This window comes from Anser anser (assembly GCF_964211835.1).
Source record: "Anser anser genome assembly, chromosome: 4".
Classification (NCBI taxonomy): domain Eukaryota; kingdom Metazoa; phylum Chordata; class Aves; order Anseriformes; family Anatidae; genus Anser; species Anser anser.
In genome coordinates this window covers 34,706,463-34,727,013 of record NC_139724.1, presented here as the reverse complement: position 1 = coordinate 34,727,013, position 20,551 = coordinate 34,706,463, and the positions used below count along the sequence as shown (strand labels likewise).

Here is a 20,551-nt window from a genome sequence, read left to right as displayed (position 1 = left end):
AGGGTAGGTACAGAAGGCCACCCCTCAGATCAGGTGTATTTTCTACCTGAAATTATCTTAGATGGCTACAGAAGGGAAATTGCAGGTCAAGCCATGCAGAGGCGTTTCGTTTCCTTGTTGAGGCCAGTGATGACTATGCAGTCAGAATGTGCGCATTTAGAATTGCCTTTTAAATAGTCTTTTGCTCATCCAGCCAGAAGCCTCTCAATCTGACATCATAAGGCATTGCTGTGGGGAACATTTTCCTGTCACACTGGGAAGATTAGAGATGAAAGAGGGCTATACGGAGTAAAGTTTGATGCAACGAGGACGAATTTGCTCTATAAGTTGAGTGATTAGGAGAGATATCTAGAAGTAAGACATACAGGCTAGATGTCTTTTTTGGACCATGAGCAAACAGGATTTAGAAAGTAGAAGAGAGACAGTGACAAAGTGAGGCACATGAGAGCTAAATGCAAACAGGCGTCCTCCCAGCTTTCCAACTTCTTACTCACCTGGCACAGTAGAGAGCTGGGAGTACCACAGGTTTACGATCTGTCTGTGCTGCCTACCTCTTCTGCATGAGTACTTGAAATACAGCAAAAGAAAAATGAGAGTGAGCACTAACCTTTTAGACATTGACCAAACTTCATATTCCACAGCCTTGCCTTTCTGCCCTTTTGACTGTGCATTAGGGAATGCCTCTCCCTGTTTACACTTCTGTTGTCATGTGAGTAGCCCTGCTGGGCTTATAGCATATTTATTTTAGTAAATCTTCCTTGCTAGAAAACACATTGCATTTTATTGTTATTCTTAAGACACTCGCATAAACGTTGTATCATTTCTATAATTACACACCTAAGTAGGTAGGATGCCTGATTGAACAGATTGTTTACTGTTATCCTTTTATAAATCTTTTTATTTCAGTAGTTTTCTTTTAGTAAGATGATAATGTGTGCTCTCACTCTGATACAGTACAAGACGCATGCTAGGAGGAGCAGATTGTTGACTATTGTTTTAATAAATATTTTTATTAAGCTGATTTGTATTAAAGTGATCTCTTTCACCAGCAGGGAAAAAAATGGTTTTGAGAATGACTAGCCAACTGCAACAGACATAATAATAGCCATCAAGTTTATAGCAGTACCTTCAAACAATTGCAAATGAAGACATATGTTGTTTCACAAAAAACCATGCATTATGAAACATGAAATTGCATCATGTTTAAGGTATTCTGCATACAGTATGTGTTAGTGAAGTGAAAGGGCACATCTGTGCCGTACTTACTCAGATGACTGTTTTATTCACTGGATGATGGCAATTTATTCATTGATTTCTGGACCCCAGATTGCCTAGAAGATATCAGATATCTGGCTGATGTTAAAACAGTTGGACCTTGCATTTGAATCTCATTCTCTGTAGCTGTTTAAAAATCATAACTGAATAATAAGCAAACAAAAAAGAACAACAAAACAGAAATAAAGAATCAAATAGCATTCCCTCCTCTCTGATCCCTCAGATGGAACAGTATGCACTTACATACTTAATTAAAACTTACTTGGTCTGTGCATATACTGAAGTCGAAGTCTGGACCATAAAATGAAGATGTTATAGGGAATGACTGTAGACAATCATATTGTTGTCTGGCAGTGCCATAAACAGTTTTCCAGAACTTAACAACAACAACAAAAAATCTTTCATTTCCATTTTTTTGCCTAAAGCCCAGTATGTGGGGGAGGTCTCATGCCTTCCTTCCCAAGCTAAGAGCAAAAGGGTCGATTGGTATACTCTGTTTACCAAGTAGAGGTGTAGTATACCACTGTCTAATGTGGCAGTTGCCAGCGCACTGTCTCGTCCTTGTTTCACTTAATAAATGTGTGGGCCTGATATGGGAAAAGAATCAAGGCTGGTACTTCAGCCACCATGTGCTAGGTAGGGTCCTCCTCATGGTCTGCTTGACTTCCATGCGTGGCTGTCTCCTCCCCATCCCAGGGACCATACCCAACCACCCAACTTTAGAAGGAGTGTTCCCAATGCAATTTTCACTTCTCAGGATCCTTCATTCGGGGTAACCAACCTGTACGAAACAAAACTCTGCCCAGAAACATGAGAAGATCCTACTCGCCCTCCGTCATCCACTGCTTAACAGATTATACAACCTTAATGACATTGAACTCAGAGGGACTATGCAGACAGATACATCAAAGCACCATTGACGCTCTGTAAAAATAAGATTACGACAGGATTCCCCTCGCGCTCATTGCAATGTGCAGTCTTTGTAAGAAATCTCTTTTAAGCTCACATAGCAGAACATGGCTGGAAGTTTTAAAAACAGAAAAGTGTACTCCCAACTTTCATTTCTGTACCTCAGAGTCTCCAAATATAATAAAAAGTGAGGTATATTGAACTGATACTCAGAGTAGAAAAATGAAAAGTTCATTTCTACTAGCATTCAGATATTTTTCTATGAAAAGTATTCATTTCATTGTGGTAGAAAGCAACAATGTTTTCTCAAGTTTACTCCCTCTCCCCTTGGGAAAAAAACATGCAAAAATCACAGCCCTTCCACACCAAAATAGTTCTTGATGGAAATATTAAAGGTAGAGGACTGATGTTTCTTCTGAAACAACTCACAACATTGTATTTACCTTTGCCTGATCGGTTCCACAGAAAATACTATTTATATTTAAGCTAAAATGGAACATTTTCCATTTTTTTCTGGCCTATGTGGTCAAGGCAATCTCAAAGCCATAGAGAATTGTTTCTATTAAGAGGAAAGAAGAATGGTATCAATCAGATAATTGTTCTGGAAAACACAGTGCTTTCACCACACTCTTCCTTCTGTAATGCCAAAACAACCCATCCACCACCAGTGTGTTTCCAAATATACTCACAGCTGAACAAACACAGAGGAAAACAAGGAGATGCAGGGCATCACAAGGCATCCCGCTTCGCTCCCCTGTGGGCCAGCCAGTGGTGCGGGTGGGCTGCGGAGAGGATCCCTGGGGACAGCAGTGGGCACCAAAGGGCTGCATGGTGGGCACGTGTCTGTTTACCAGATGCCGTTAAGGTCTTTCACCATAAGAAGAGGAGAAAAGGAGAAACTCCTCCGCCTCACTGTGGATAGATCATCAAAAGTCATAGTTACAATCAGTCAACCATTGCTCTGCCACTAGCAGTGGCTACTGCCATATTTCCTCAACGATAGAGGAGTGACAATTAAAACGTTTGCTGGAGGAGGCCTTGGAGGTAACCAGCTCCCAGCCCCTACTTGTAGCCGGACTATTGCCAGCCTGGCTCAGGTCAGCAATGGCAGTGCCGAGTCTTGAAAACCCCCAAGGACAGCATCTTCGCAGTCTCCCTGGATACCACTTTCCAGTGCTGCACATCCTCCTAGCAAGGACAGTTAACTCTTACCCATTTCTTCCCTACGAGCAAAGGAAGGTGTGACCGCTATGCTTGGTGCAGCAGGGATCACCTCTTCCTGGCACTGAGCACTCCCAGTCATCCCTCCTCAGACCTACCAAAAAGGGGGAAGCCGGGGCAGCATCCCCCCGAGATGAGCCGGGACGCTTGCCTTGGTGCGACCGCTGGCGTGGGCAGCCCACACAGGAACAGGACAGGACGCCTCGCAGCTGCACAGTTGTGATCTTATGAATGCATTTGCAAGAGAGAGAAAAAAAATTGGCATTATAGAAGGAAGAGTGTGGTAAAAGCCATAATTTGGCTGGGATTAAAGAAACCACTGGAAGTTCCTTAGTTTTAAATTTTGCACAGATGTCAACTATACTTGTTCCTACTGTCTTTAATTTAATGTCTGGAATATTGTGGTAATGTAATTCAGATGACATATGACTGGGAAACAGCCAGACCAACAGATTTGTGAAATTTTCTTTTTATGTTTAGATTTAATAAAAAAAAATCTCTCATGTGTGGCTTTTCTACACAGCAGTGTAAGAAAATGCTCTAGAAAGCTATGAAAAATGGAAGTGCGGTGCACTTGAAAATGCCTGCAGCCAGGCTGGAAGTCAGGGACACCTCGTAGCACTGGTGGCAGCTGCCATTTTCTCATTTTTCCCAGCTCAGCATGCCAGAGCTCTCCCCCTTCCCACTGTGGAGAAGAGGCAAATGCCGGCATGATTATCATTTGCTTCAGCTCCTCGGCCCTTTTTGGCATGCGCCAGGGTGCAGAAGCCAGTGTGCCCACGCTAAACGAGTCCTGTGCTCCATCCTGCTGCAGGACAGCTCCCTTCCCTTACCACTGCTGGTGGGGGCTGCTTTCCACACCCCCAAAATCCCTTTGCAGTACACAGGTGAGCAAGGAAAGTGAGCTTCATGACATGCTCTGCGTGTGTGATGAAGATGGCCCATGCAGCTGCTGCAGCCCGTGCAGCACCGTGTTAGAAATGCCCAGTGCCAGTCTAAGTTTGTGCTGCCTTCAAACCCGTCTTGTCTTGCCACCGGCCACACAGAAGATGATTTTGGTGAAGAGGGGAAGTTTTTCCACCTACGAAAATGTACCTGCCCCTAGCAAGCACTGAAGTTTCCTGAAACCTCACGTTTCAGGAAACAAACAAAGCTGAAGGGATGCTGGCAGCATCTCTCGCTGCTGGTGCTACCCTGTCTCACAGGGATGAGCAGGGCACTCAGCTGGGCCCCACATCAGCCAGCTGAAGGAAACCTCCAGTGGGGTGGTGCACCTTTCCCAAAATACTTCAACTCTCTGCACAGGGATTTACCTGTTCGTATATGGAAAGAGCATCAGAAATCAACTTTAACAAATAAAGAAACCTTGTAAGAACCAAGCGCATCTTGCTCTCATTATAAAAAAAAAAAAAAAAAAAAATTTGGATGATGACGTGAAATTAAAAAAAAAAACAAAACAACAACTTTTGGAGTGACCCTATCTGGTCCTTTTTGTCCTTTCAGCTCTTTCACAACATATTGTAAAACAAAAGTGGAGGGCATCAAGGCTTTTGGAATAGTAATGTCAGTATTTAAGAGACTTAAGACAAAATGAACCAGAGGCAGATTCCTATTATTTTGTATGCACCTGCATCTTACCCTAACTGTGTCTCCAGTAAGGTCCTGCTTAGTCTGGAGTAAGTGGTCCTAGAGATGACAAGCTAAACTATCCTTTCCACAATGCATTCATAACTACTTTCTCCCTGTCCCTGTTACCATGATGTGGTGAAGGTAGCACTGATTCCTTAGCACATGCCTCTGCCTGCCGGAGGAAACAGTAGCTTATATGATGTCTGGCAGCAGAGATGCCCACGCATTGGCAGTGCAGCAGCACCCTGCAGGAGCACCTTTGGGTAAAATGAAACCATCCCAACTGGCATGCTTAGTGCTCAGGTTGGCAGAGGAGTTGGAAGAACACTTCAATAGACGACTTCTTTAAAATTTCAGTCTAGCCTCACTCTGCGTGCAAGTGACTCATATTGTTTGGAATCTATTTGCATTTGTCGCATTATGCAACTGCAATAATCCAAATTTCTACTCATAAAACACATTAGAGCCATGTTCAAGCACAGCGAAAGGGCAGCAACAGGCTCCCACTGTCCTCTCTCTAGTTGCCATCAGCAGCTTTCTGAGTTAACTGCTCTTTCATGTATTTTAACTGTGAGTTTATCAACTTACTTATTGCCAAATTCTCATCTTTGACTTAAAAAAATACAGTAACTGATACGGTTCAAAATTTAGCCACCAAAAGAAAAGCATGGCAATCTACATGCATCTTTCTGCTGACCTCTTTCAACAAAACGTTACCTACACAATGGCCTCAGCAGCTTGGAGACCAAAACTGCTATTTCGAGAAATTTACCCCTTCGCCATATTACTGTAGGTCTACAAATGCATACGTTTTTTTCACTCAAAATGTTGACTCGGCTTTAATCTTAAACATACGGATGTCATTCTCTTTTTGCTCAGAGGCACTGATGCAACTGAAGAAAAACATTAAGTTTCTGGAGGGAGGCCAAGCTGGAGAGCAGCAGTGTAGGATATACACTGCCTCCATTGACATCAGATCTGGAAGCAGATCAGATGTGAATGGAAGACCCACAGTGAGTCAGGTTTGCATGTAAACCTCCACCAAGCCTGGATCAGCTCCAGAAGCTGATGTGGTATCAATGAAAGAGCTGCACTGTATCCACTCTCAGATACTTCTGCAGCACAATCAGATCAGTTTTAGCTCACAGATTAAAATTTGGCCAAACTGTGTGGATAATTTTTTTAAATGGACTCATTGAAACTTCATTAAAAGATTGTTAAGACATTACACAAAACAAACAGAGCTCAGAAACCCATGGTTAAACGGGACTCTGTGACCAGTCTTAGTTAAAGAGAGAGAAAGATTGGACTCTGCCAATTTTACCTTTTCACATTTGACAAACATTTATTTTCAACAGAGGCCTTTTGTTATTATCTTTTATTTCCTATTGGCAATTTCAGGTGTTTTTATCCCTTGGCTGCTGATTGATGGATTTATTAGTTCCTGGAATCCAGGAAGATTTTTGTCTTGGGATTAAAACAATTTACAGTGACCAAAACAGTAATTCCTTTCTGAGCAGCTTTCAGTTACAAATATGTAGGCTATCAAGCATTCCCCTGCTTTTTAATATATATTTACCTTTTCTGTTTTCTGAAATGTATATTTTACTGTTACATCCATGCTGTTTTCCCACTCTTCTAATTCTCACACCAGGTTTTAGAAATCGAATAATGCAAATGGAGAAGTCAGGAAGAAACAAAGCAAGCCAATTTCCATTAGTAAAACACCACCTTCTCTTAATTTTGTGGAAAACAATCTGCACGTCATGTATCACAAACCAAAGCAAAGTATATAAATGCTGCCAGATCCTCACTTCTACTGAAAGGTCAGGGTTCTTGCTTTTTATAACGTTGTAATCTCAGAACTTCCTACTTACCAATTTCTTTCTGTTTCTGCTGAACAGGAAGAACGGAAATACAAATCCATTCTCATTTTAGTTGGTAGGTTTAAAGGTTCTCACACACACTTAGAATTCAGTCCCTGCTGTGCAGCCCTGTCCTAACCCACCATGCTGATGTCTTCCTGGGTCTCTCAAATATCATTTCTTCACAGTAAACTCAGTATTTTCTTTTTTGTGTGCTGTGCAGTTACATAATATCAAACTATTGCAAGAATCTATTACATTTCATAGCCTCAATTCAAGACCAAAAAAACTTTGCCACCTTTGCAAGAACCCAGTACAATTTGAATGTGTTTAATTTGAGGTACATTTGCAGCCAGTAGGTTAGATGTGAGCAGAAAGGAGAAACTAATTTGTTTGTGTGCCAGGTCAGCAGTAAGTGGGTGAACTCTACAGTGCCCCTGTAATTTTGGAGGAACTCTCTCCACCAATGCTTACAGTTTTTACGCCACTATATCAAAGCATTTAGGGTTACAAATAATTAACAGGCGTCACATTGTGCATATAAGACATTTGAAATTGCAAGAAGGTCCAGGAGACACAGGTCTTTCATTGAGGTCAGAAAGCCCATACACTATTCTGCTCCCTCTTCTCATGTTCCAGATATACAATAGATACTGTAGCCCCTTCTGCACTTTTCTCTAGATCCCAGATCTGGGGCTACCTATAAGCTGGTGGCAGCCTTGAAAGACATGCATGGAAATGCAGGAGTTACTGTATCCTTTTTTTTTTTTTTTTTTTTTTTACCATGCATAAGTATGTATTAGCAAATGGAGATGAATCCTGCCCTCGGCAATAGACACTCAGTACCACATTCATTCATTCACTCCTTTGTTCATTCTACGGCTATGAAACAATACACTCCCACAAATTAAAAACATGCTAAACATTAACCATGCTCGTGGTTTTAGAACCATATGTATATAACCTGGTTCCCCATTTCTGTTGAAACCTCTGGGAAAGCTCCCACTTCAGACTTTCTCTTTTGGGGCAACAGTGGAGCCCTCTGCCTTATCCATTTTGTGACTATACCAGGATTTTACTTCCCACCTGTCTTCTCTCCCCTTTCCTACCCTTATGCATGTACACCAGGAATTGCTCCTGATGTGCCAGGTACATCCAGCCTTCCCTTCCCTTCCTTACAAGGGAATCTAATATACCTTTGTTACCTGCATTGTGGGGAAGGTTTGTAATGGTGCTTGAAGTTCCAGGCTCAGTGAAAATGCCACGCTTCATCTTCACTGCCTTTGTGAAATTCCTTTTTTTTTTTTTCTTTTCTTGTTTTAACGCAGTAGAGATGGAGTCTGACACTAGAGTCTTTGCATGTGTGAACTTTCTAGGTAAATGCCAGCTTGACTCATCCCATAATTAAAACTTGTCAGAAGGATATCCCAGTTTATATATTTGAGCAGTATTATTGTTCAAGGGACAAGCATAAGCAATTTATCTTAATTTGAGATGGCAAAGAAATGAGTGAGAAAGACTAGCAGCAGATGTACTTTTGTTTTCTTTGTGTGATGCAAAAACAAAATAGAAACTGAATCCCTCAGTTATTGTTTTTGTATGCATATTAAAAAAGATATCAGACTTCAGTCAAGGTTTTATCTCAGCAGTACATTTCATGGATTAACCCCCTCCTTTTATGCACTGCAGGATAAATTATGTCTCCTCTCAGCTGTGCCGGAGCACAGTATGTAGGGGAAAAGGTAACAGCTTCCCTCTTTCCTCCCTAGTGCGTAGGAGGCATAGACCAAATCCAGGTATAGGGATAACCAACCACTGCTGATGAACATCTTAATGACAGAGAGATAAGGTACTGTTAATGAAAGCTAAGAATGGCTTTACTGAGTCCACACTCCAGAAACACCCCTTATTTCAAAGCAATAATGCCATGGGACTGAACATCCTTTCTGTCTTCCTTATGAGGTTGGTAGCCTTATCCAAGAGCTATATATGACTCCTACATGTGAGGATGGTAAGCATGTAAAAATCTTTTGGCTTTGGCAGCTATAGGGTAGGAGTAAACCTAAGAGCTACTCCTGTGACACGTATTTATTTTGGTGTAGCTACTTACCTGCCTGTTACTTACCATACTTTTGTCTCGTGCCCCCCATGGACTGTAACATGAAAAAAAAATATGTTGGTGAGGTAAACTTTTGTTTTTCTCTCCATATGTAGAGTTAGAATGACTGTACGGACATCCACAAACCAATCTTGATTAAAAATTATGTAAATAAAAAGATTTAACCCTTAGAATTGTATGCAATAAATGGTGTTAATCTGCTGAAGATAAACAGATAATTTTATCCCTTGCTACTAACTTAAGTCATAAGAAACAGTTCAAAAATTGTTATACAACCCTCTCCATTTGAGCTCTCATAGTTTCCAGTTTCACCCATTGTGCTGATCATATGCTTTGTGTACGCAATCCTGATGGTATCCTTGGTACTTTTATCCCAGAAAATACCCATAAAGGTGTATGTAGTCTTCTTTGTAGGTTTCTCTGAAGTCTATATCCTTTCCAGAATACATCACAACCTTGCTGTCTCCAATTCAAATGCTCAGTCTCTCCAGAGACTCCTCTTCATCTCATTTTTCTTTCAGGGCGGCAGCTGCTGGACTCCTTTTTTGAGTCTCTCAGCAAAGCTCAAAAGCCAAATAAAATACACAGAAACCTCTGAACTAGATTTCCAGTTTTCTATGGGCTCTTGACCTATGGGTCTTCTCAATCTTCAGGTTCAGTCAACACAAGAACTAGCTCCTACCTTGTAACTTGACAGTGGCCCTAGCTGTAGACAAACTACTCGTTATCACCATTCTTTTGGCAAGCACACAAAACCTGTTAGCTTCATTCCTCTCCTCCCTACATCACTAGCCCCTTTTTATCTCAAACACACATCTTTACCCAGCTGCACCTGGGTCTGATGGAGTGGGGTCTGAACATCTGCAGACACAAGATGGCAGGCCGAACCCTTAGGAGCCACACTAGTGAGTTAGTAAGTGTGGAAAAAAGGTTTCAGTGTAGTCATATAAAGTTTTGATTTTAGAATTAATATTTAGCTTTAAGTCCCAATCTGCTAAACAAGTAAGTTTACTTAAGTGTCAGGATTTCAGGAAAACCACTTAGATATCACTTGTGTAAATGCTCAGTTTCATGAAAGGCCTGGGCAGGAAGGCATAGCCCCTGACTGCAGCAGAAGTCCAGAATTCACCTTTGTGCTGCAAAGAATTTGGTCCATGAGCATCGAACAGTATTTCTTATAAATGGGATACCTATACTCTTGGTAGCAGCCTATATGTCCAAACACTACCAACTGCTGCAGTCTAAGAAGTCATAAAAGAGTCATAAAAACAATTCAAATGCCAGTTTGCTCCAGGCACTGTACTTAATCGGTATGTCATCCAAACACATGTGCTTGTCATTAAAGAAATGGATTTTCACTGGTGAAGTAATATCAGCAAACTCTCTGATGATACCGATGATACCATTGATGATGGTAACATGCATTTCATTTTCATACATGAGCGTAACACAGGCTGACCAGGTGGTTATCTCCAAATAGAGGTTTGTGAATACTCACCAAAATGGTTAGGCTGCAATACCAATTGTTGATCTGAGGGATTTCTGGTGACTTCTGCAGAAAAAAAAAAAGGAGGGGGGGGGGAGGGGGAAGAAGAAAGATGGATCCAGACAGCAGTCCTTATAAACACAGTTTAAACAATGTGATTTCACAGTTGCTTAAAAGTCACAGAGCAGCTGCGTTGAAATTGTAAAATCTGCAGTTTTATTATGCCAATGACTTTCTATTGGCCTCAGTCATAAAATAACATACTCCTCACTGAAGTTCTCTGCTAAACAAAAAACACATCCAGACTGACTAAAAATCAAACTCAGACAAGCAAAAAGCAATTTGGCCTTCATCTAGCTGGGCTCAGTTGGTCCAATAATAAACAATTTTATTTTTCTTCTTCACTGCTACTCCTACTGATAACAGTGATAATAATACTGATACCTTATTCCCAATGGAGAAAATAAAGCTCTGAAAAGTAACTATCGCTGACAGGAATTCATAAGTAGTGTTTCACCCTCCTGAAGAAGGTAATGGCATGCTGAATTTTTTCTAAATTTTTTTTCTATTACTGTTTTTGTACAAATTTCAAATTTGTCAACTGCAGAAGAGGATGTGCTGAGGAGGTTTCTCTCCAGCAGAGAAGACATGCAAGTCTTAATCATTCAGTGCTGCTTAGGAATTCAGGCAGTGGCTTTCAAATTATTGCTTCTAGAGTAATAACTATTTTTAGCCCATATCTTCTGTGCCCATGTCTGTACACTTAGAGGGTACATTAAGGTCTAGTGTACTGTATACTTTAGGCAGAATAAAAATAGGTTCTAAATATAGCACTTACTTGAACACAAAATAGATGTTCCAGATAATACGTCAGACAGTGAAACTACTACAACACCGTACTGCTCATAGGTATAATGTCAAAGCACCAGGGAAAACAGTCCTTTTGTCAATCTCTGTGACGACAAGTAACATTTGAATCATATACTTTAAAACAAGGATATAGGTAGGAATATTGCCCTTCACTCATTTAAAGATAATGTTCAATATCTGATTTCTTCATGCTTTTTAGACTCACTTTTCTAATATTGAATGTGTTTTCTCATGCTTTGTACTCTCTGGCAACAGTGACTTGTCAAACAGTCAAAGTACAGCATGCCAGGATAGAAGGGGCACAAAACCTTCTTGAGAAGCCTGTAAACAATCTACTGTGATTTGTATCAAGTTATACTTGTATGGGATTGTGTCCACTAATTTGATATTTTTATTGGTATTCAATGATCATACGACAGGATAAAAGATAACATGGTATGGTGTTGCTATGGTCAGGGTATCAAATATTGAATCTGTAGGAATCTCCCAAATACATTCTGATTATCCAGTTACACTTCTTAGATTTAATTTAGTCTGTTATGCATACCCTTAGTTTTAGAAAACAGTGAATATTAATCTTCTGAAAGTATAAATAAAATTGATCTCTGTGGACATTAACTGATGAGTCATCTCTTGGACTATGTAGAAATTCAGTTACTATCAAATAAATTTTATTTTTGGTACAGCTAAAACTAATGCAGTCATCATGCTCACAATGTTTACCATTTAACCTTAGAGCTTATATTAATTTTATGGTGGAACTAAAACCATAGACCACAGTCATTTAATAGACTACCTAGCTACACAAGCATAGAACTGAGTCTAGATTCTTCTGCCCTCAAAAAGACATCAAACTGTGACTGTTCAATTTCCAGGTTTAGCAGCCGATTGAATTGGAAGGGGCCTTTCACACCTCTCAGAGAGATTTCAGATCACTTTGCACACTCAGCCTGATCCTCTTAAAGTATTTCTGGTTTACATTTGGATGGCAATGGCTAATGGATTAAACCATTCAGGTCAGCAAGAATTATTCAGGCTTCTACCTGAATCCCACCTTGACCTTCCATTGAAAAACTAGCATTTGAAAGTTAGAGCATCATTCAAGTCCCTACCTCGAGAACCATGTCACAGAGGAGTTACACTCCCCCCAGCATCGTAAGACTGCGCTGTGAAAAAAATGACAGATAAAAAAATTGATTTTTTAAAATATATAATGTATTTTTAAGTATATCTTACATAAGTTCCTGAGCAGTTCCTACCTCCCAGAGCTGTTGTTTTATGTACATGGCAACTCAACTATGAATGCATTAATTCTCGGAAAATTGGTGACTGATGAGTTTCTTAACAGAGTTTCCAATATTGAAGATAGCAACTGGGCAGAAATGGTGGTAGCGTGCACCACCATGTGCCTCCATACAATCTCCATACAGTTGGAAAAGGGAGTGATCACAAAGAGTGCTGGATGATTCATGGAAAGCTGGAAAAAATCACATGGAAGGCGATTCAGAGCTCTCCTGTGCTGGAAATTGAGGCTTCATTGCTTTGTCTTCTGGATACTCCACTAAGCATATAGGCAGACCAAAGTCCTAATTTAGGTACCCAAGGTCTCACATCCTGTATTTACATTTGGCATGTAAATTCTCTTGGTCAAAAATATGAAGCCCAGGTTACACGGACTGTGAAAAAAGGCATAGGTTCCCTCCCATCTGCTTTTTGAACTTTGAAGCTTCCAAAAACTTGGTGGTAAAAAGCTGCCAATGATGACAAGAATAAAATAATAAATTTAATAATGTCAATAATTTTTATGCAAACTGGACCTTTTGAAACTTCCACATCTTTATCCCAAATGATGTATGATTTGCAATTCTTAAAAGACAGACAACTTCGCCAAAACATGCTGCCAGCTTCATTTTGATTGTTTCTTCCCCCAAAATGTAACAATTCACAGAATTGATCTCTCTCTTGTTTTATTTTCAATAATCAAAGGAAGGAAGTCATCATCCAGAAATGCACTGTAAAGCAGACTGTTATCTAATGCAGTGAAACACAGTGCGTGATTTGTGTTTTTTTTTAACTGATTTAAATCACAGCTGAATTGCAAATCCCTCCTTGTCAGAGAGAATGTAAAATTTGGGCAGCACTGGAGTTCTAGCAAACCTGAATGATGACCTTGTACATCCTTTCTTTCCCTTTTGAATGCTCATGAACTTAATTTGAGCGTAAGTGTTTCAAGGATCAGTCTGAAACAGTGTTTTTGAACTCAGCTGGGTCATAGGAACTTTCTCAGCACTCTATTCTAATTTGCAGGTTTGCTATAATAAAAGCCTCAAATATATTGCTACTGTCTAGACATTTTATCTGAAACAAGTGTCCTTTGTAGTCTCAGAGGACTTTTCTATTTTATTTCCAGTAAATCAAAGTCTGTGAAGAGCTTTGGTTCTTATTAAGACATACCCTTCACAGTTCAGCGATTGCCAACGGAGGCAAGCCATTGACAGTTCATTTACATATAAGTGATGACTTCCATCAGGTAGTTGGCTCAAAAATACAATGGACATTTAGAGCATATCCAATATTTCTTGTTCTTTGATGAGCATCAAGTGCCAATTTATATATAGAAACTGACTATTGGAAAGTGAAGGTTTCTTTTCACTGACCTTACACTGTCTTTTGCAGATCTGGAGTGACAATATGTCACTCCACTAAAAGTGAGTTCATTTCCCCAAAGAGACATGTGAAGAAATACCAAAACAACTGTAATACCCTCCCACCCCCTTTCCCACTGCATTCCTTGGTAGTGCAAGTCACCGTGCTGTAAAGCAGCCAGCGGGGCAAGGGTTGGGGTCCCGGGGGGTTGAACCCCACAGTGCCAGAGGGCAACGTGGAGGTGTCGAGCAGCCAAATGAACAGCCACGCTTTCTCTCAGGTGGGAAGCCCCAAGGGTGGAAGGAGTGGGGAGTGAGGGCAGCTGCCTGCCAAGCACAACCTGGATGCCACGCTAATAGTGAATACTGGTGTAGTCACAGCAGGTACAAATACAGCTTGACAAGGCAGAGGGAGGTGTTGGGGCTGCTGCATGATGCAGCTGGCTCAGACAAATCCAAAATGGGGTTCCGTCCTTGATATGATTTCATGCTTGGGTGATATGGCAAGTGGAAAAATGGAGGAACTAGTGGTGAGCCATATCCAAAGGTCTAGCAGTGATAACAGATCATGGATGTGCACCCTCTGCCTGGAGAGGATGAGGAAGAGCAAACCGCTCAGGTAATGTTAGCTATTTTACTTAGTGTGTTCACTATTGGATGGCATTTTTTACAGTCAAGAGCAATGCAGAAAAGTATTAGAAAAAATTAGGAATATAATAAAAATAACATAATTTTTATTTAATAGTAGAAAAAAAAAAGAAAAACAATAAAAAATAATTTCAAAGCCAGAAGCAGGCAAAGGTGAACACGAATACCTTCCTTTTAGAAGATGGATGGGGCCAGAATACACGCCCCGCAACAGCATCTATTCAGAACAGTATTTTTTACATTTGTATTTAAGATGAGAAAGGAAGGAGAGAAAAGGAATTCTTCCAGCTATCCTACTACTTCCACTAAGAGAGAGCAAACAGAATCTATCCAGCAATACTAAATGCTTCAAATCTTCTTCCCCAAGTGTTTTACTGCCTCCAGGTCCCCATTAAAGCTGCAGCATGAGTTGCACGTATGCCACATGTGTATGCCTTCAAATTAATCGGGGGGATGCAGAAAAGTGGTTAGCTGATAACCTGGTAGGTCATTTTTATCTCAGAAATAGTAATCAATTCTTTCTTTGAGCCAGATTCTTAAGCACCTTGTTTGGGCTGAAGGAGCATGAACAGCTGGGGATGGACAGTTGGCAGCTCCTAAAGGGAGTCAGCTGGCAGTGGGTAGACACTTCTCCCTGAGCACCACATCTATTTTAGAGCATCCCCGTTGCCTCTCACCTCCAGGTGGGATGGATGCTGAACCAGCTGCTGGTGTGCCTGTGCAGCACAGGAGAAAAAATCTCTGTGAAAATAATAATGGGTTTCTTGCATCAGTTGTTGGCTGTCCTTACAGAGCAAAAGAAACAAGCCCTGCCTGCCCTTATTGATTCTTGTCTCCATGTTGCACAACACAATTATGCCGGTTTAAGGGACAGAAGTTCCACTGTACCCAATGAAAAAAATCAGAGGCATAATTTACTCTTTTAGGCCTCATGTTCTGAAATACTGTTTTTTTAGAGAAGGAAGCTACTGGAAGACTGGTAGAATAAAGATCTGTCCCTTATACATTTGAAAGACAAATTGCCTTAAAAAAATAAACACACTGGCTTATATGTTGCTCTACGAAGGCTACTGGATGGTACATTTTTATGTTTTTCTTCTCAGTTGACTACATCATAGTGTTTTAATCTTTGAATCTATTATGTACATTGCACACTGTTTTACCCTATCAAGTGCAAACTGATTGGTCTAAAATTACGTAACCTGATGGAGATTTTCACATTTATTTTTATAACCTACTTGAGAATGTCTTTAACATGAAGGAGCCCTGTGTCTTGCTTACTCTCAGATGCAATATTCTTTCCTATGAAAGAGTGTTTCTACACTGGAGATTGATTTCTAAAGACTTCACCAGCTCTTTTTCATGCAGTGACACCAGCAATCCTGATCAGAGAGGTGTTTTTTTTTTCTGCTCTTTCATTGAAGAAATCACTAATGCAGCTGACACTTGAAAATCAGTTTTCTTTGACTTCTTATGGGAAAATGCTGCAATAAGAAAAAAAAAAGCCATTAATTCATTAAAGTATATCACAAGTTTAATAATAAGAAGTTAGACAAACAAGGCAAATAACATTTCAACATCAAAAAATCCATAGATTTTACATTGTTGGGAGAAGACTGATAAATGCATTTTCCCAGCTGAGACTATGCAGAAAACCTAGGATGAATTTTCAGCTTGTTTCAGGAACACCAAACTCTAAATAAATAAATTATTAGCCAGAGTGACTTGACTTCACCCCATTTACAGAGGCATGCTGTACATGCAAGCCACTCTTAGTTCAAGTGTCCAAGGAAGACATAATATTACTATATTCATTACTAGTTTCGTTTTCAGTTACCGGATTCCTCCGCCAGTAAGTTTGCAGGCAATGTAGAACTGTTCTCCATGTGATCAAACAGATCTGACTGCTGTTTTAGATCACCTTAAATAGTTTCTAAGATTTTTCTTCTTCGATTGAGAAACTTGCTAACATGTCCATAATTTGGCCTTGCTGTAATACATCGTTTTTTAGACTGGTTTCAGGATTTGCTAACACAGTTGCTTGGTAACATTTTAGTTTTTTTAAACAAGGAGAAGTCAAGTCAGATATGTAAAATATGAACATTACAAAAAGAATGAACAATTTTTTAATATTTTATAAAGCCAAATAATGAAAAAGGAAGATAATTTCCACTTGGTCCTGTAATTCCAGGAAGGCCACTGCTTACATATTCTGGCCCGAAATGGGGCCATGCTTTGTTGTAAAGTAGAGGACTTGGAGAGCTCATTTAAGATGTTCTACTCATCCTGACCAAGCCCAGGAAGAAAAACATCAATAGTGCACAAGAGGAAAGAGTTACTTGCACCCATCAAAAAAGAAGAAAAATGGAACCAAAAATACACTCCTGTACACCAGTCAATCATCCCTACAGAAGGTTATAAGAGTTGACATAGAAGCTCCTAAGTACTGACACTAATTCCCCAGAACAAGACACTTTTGTCATCTTTATATCCCCTGGAGATACCCTCCTAACCTCTAAGCAAGAGAAAAGGGATTGCTAGGGAGCCAGGTATGACTGCATCAGGCAAACAAGGACATGCTGAGCAGCACGCTTTGCCAAGAATAGCAAAGAATGTGTTTTTACAATTAAAAGGTATGTTCCCTGTAAGGAGAGGAAGAAATACTGCTTTCTGTACTGCATTCGTATAGCAGCCCCTTACCAACTCGGCTTGTTGCACAGAAGTGCCTCACACAGTAAATACTCATTTGAAAATAGGACCAACACCATCCAGAGCTATGTTCTTGGTATGTATTTTGGCTTGCTTTAAAGTAAAGTAAAATAAAATAGCATATATTTAGCTTTAAAATGGCACATACTTGGCACAGTTTTGATGAATAGGAGTTTACCATGTGGATATTACTTTCTACAGAAAATAGACTATTCAAAAGAAATAACAAGAGCAGGATGCTTTCTAATATGTTCCAAAAGTAGAGAAAACAAACACACACACACAGGCAAACAAACAAACAAACAAAGGACTTCGTTCTGCAAATACTTTCACATGTGAGAAAATGGCACTTTGCTGCCTTCACGCCAGTTGTTATTTCTGAAAGGAGGAGGACCGATTCCCTTCTGACAAGACTAAGATTAATGCCGTCTGAGTAACAGGTAGTCAAGTGACTTCTACAGACATAAAAAAACTTTTTCTTTTCTTTTCAAACTATTTATCATTAATACAGTAGAGGATTGGAATGACACACAGAGACATACATGGACACACACCCCTAATTTGTGCATTCAGCCAGTACAACACTATTGTAAAGGGTTGGGTCAACAAGATAGTCCCACAGATTTCACTGTTGCTGACAGTGACTTTGCAGGCCAAAACGGACATGAGGTTTTCTGTCACATATAGACTTGGTGAGGTAAGTTAGGGACTAGGTGGGAAATGAGCTGCTTAAAGAGGATTCCCTCCTGCATCACTACTGTTAACACAGCCAAGACCATTTTGACCAGCGTGTTATTCCTGCAGTACCTCCACATCCAACATAATCCTTATGAACCGTGTTAAAAGGTTATTTAGCATTTACTTTAGTATTCGGACTGAGCAATGCAGTCCTCAACTGGAAAATGCAATTGGAATCACTGGAGAATTATAAAGAGTATAGAAAGAAACAATTGCCAAGAACATTTATATTATGATTTCAAAGTCTAACCAAGCCTCTCCTCCATCAGTAGTGAAAACAAGGAGACAGGAGGAGAATAACAACAGAAGGGAGAAGAAGGAGAAGCAGCTGGAAGAAATAAGCAGGAAGCCCCAGAATGGAAACTCTCTTGGCAGGATGTGTGGAAAATAGACCCATATCCATAAAGCTGAATTGTATAAAATAATCCATTACCAAATAAAGATTTATATAATACACATATTTAAGCTTTGCTATTACCTTCTCTGCCCAAGTAAAGAAAAAAAAAAAAAAGAAAAAAAAAAAGAAAAAAAAAGAAAAAAAAAAGGACCTTTGATAGTTTGGATAATAGTCCAAATACGAAGGGTCAACTGAAATTTATTTTAAATTTTTTCTTCCTCTGCATGTGGTGCACTTGGTCTCTTGACCTTTTGCATATGAAGGACACAGTCTCACCTAAACACTCCTTGTTGGACAGAGTATGTGGGGCTTCTTAAAATCTCAGCATTGAGGTAACATCAGAAGTGGAAAGTGGGACCGGGTAGTGGGAAGTACAGGAAACAAAGCTAGGAGTATTCCAGAAAACTAACTAACTAACAAACAAAAAAATCTAGAACCAGAGTATTAAATCCGTTTCCAACATAAACCTGACCATGGCAAGTATCCTTATAATTACTGCTGAAGACACTTCAAGATACCTATAAAGCAGAGAAGCAAAAAGCTGCCATAAGCCATCTCTCCACAATTATCCTACGCTACCCAAAAATTAACTTGCAGTGTTCACACATGAAGCTGTACATGCATATCGTACAGCAGAGGCAGCCGCTTTACAATGTCTTAAAGACATGTTGTGATGAGGTACTGGCTCCTGTGGGCAAAAAATTAGGGAAGCCTAATTTAACTGAAGTGGATTTCATGTGTCCATCTCTGCAGCTGTTCATTGCCTCTGATAAATGCTTCAAGCATACTTTGTCAGTGTGCTAGTACACTGTAACAAATTACCTTGGTTGTTTCCCCGGTTTTCTCATCCTGAAAATTACAGTAATACTGAACTCTTTTGCAACCATTAGTTATCTACTATTTTTTTAAAACTACAGAAAAATGTGTATCACTTACTATTGAAAATACGTCAGCAAATATACATGTTATATTGGTTAGCATCGGAAGTACAATGGCCTAACTCCTCCTGGACAAAATTCCCTTTAACTGACCAAAGACAGAACTGTACGAGTCGGCAACAACTCAGAAGAACTGCAACAGAGTAAAGACGGAGAACTGCAACTGATGTTGAAGGGATAACATGTTTAGGTAGTGTCACGAATACAGATATTGAGATGATGCATAGCTGTCCACTGAAAACTGCTGAAATTGAAGGTGTAATCCAGAATGACCCAGAGCACTGAAAAGTAAACAGTCAGTTTGCATCCTTTCATGAGGGGGAAGCTATAGCCTGAAATCTAGAGTGGTACCTGTCCTGCAGTCCCTGGCTAACTCTCGTTATCATGAATGAACCATACTTAAGTTACTTTTCAATTCTAAGATATTACATGTGTTAGAGATGCGTAAGTCACCTTGCCAGTTTAGATGGATATTATCGCATCTGTTTACTGCTGGTAGACATTAAAAAGGAGTATGAAGACACAGCATTTTATTCTTGAACCATTTACACTCCTGTAAGTACTTAGGATCATAACTATTTATTTGGATGACAAAAAGAATTTCTCGTTTTTCTTCTTTTTTACTTCTTTCTATTTTCACTTCAGCTTTTTGCTGAACCGATAGAGCTGTAAAAACAGCCTCAGTCTTACAGAAGTTAGCAGCAATATTGTAACATAAGTTTATGCTGGAGAAAATTCATTAAAAGCAAAGATGACAGCTTGACATGCAGAGTTACAAGGCTGGCATGCAAAGAAAAAATTCATATTGTTATTGGGTATGGAATTCTCTAAGAGATAATAAATATGAAAACCTGCAATGACTTTTTAGGTCAGTCTCCTGAATATAACTAATACTGAGATATTCTGCAGTATCCCAAGCTGGGCTGCAATTTACAGTTATGCATAGGCATACTTCCCAACTCACCATACAGACAACACAAATAATAATCAGGATGTACAGAGGGATGTCAACTACGTGAAAAACAAAAGATGTCTAGCAGAAAAGCAGCAATGGATGAGCATTAAAAAACTTGGATATTTTGTCTATTTTTCATAGCTAAAT

At 39.8% G+C, this 20,551-nt stretch overlaps 2 protein-coding genes across 2 annotated transcripts in view; both read right to left on the bottom strand.

Moving 5' to 3' along the window:
* LOC310899664 (uncharacterized protein) overlaps positions 1-16,006 on the bottom strand; it is a 105,237-nt gene extending 89,231 nt beyond the window's left edge. The window contains exons 1-9 of the mRNA XM_083836385.1: positions 15,949-16,006; positions 15,345-15,408; positions 12,487-12,540; positions 10,517-10,570; positions 9,025-9,052; positions 3,504-3,629; positions 2,874-3,372; positions 1,267-1,331; positions 495-567 (exon numbers count right to left, since the gene is read on the bottom strand). Coding sequence (XP_083692511.1) covers positions 3,278-3,372; positions 3,504-3,629; positions 9,025-9,052; positions 10,517-10,570; positions 12,487-12,498 — 315 coding nt within the window. The 5' untranslated portion in view covers positions 12,499-12,540; positions 15,345-15,408; positions 15,949-16,006 and the 3' untranslated portion in view covers positions 495-567; positions 1,267-1,331; positions 2,874-3,277. The remainder of the gene's footprint in view (positions 1-494; positions 568-1,266; positions 1,332-2,873; positions 3,373-3,503; positions 3,630-9,024; positions 9,053-10,516; positions 10,571-12,486; positions 12,541-15,344; positions 15,409-15,948) is intronic.
* IQCM (IQ motif containing M) overlaps positions 15,260-20,551 on the bottom strand; it is a 191,858-nt gene continuing 186,566 nt past the window's right edge. The window contains 2 exon segments of the mRNA XM_083836382.1: positions 15,260-16,073; positions 16,075-16,151. Coding sequence (XP_083692508.1) covers positions 16,014-16,073; positions 16,075-16,151 — 137 coding nt within the window. The 3' untranslated portion in view covers positions 15,260-16,013.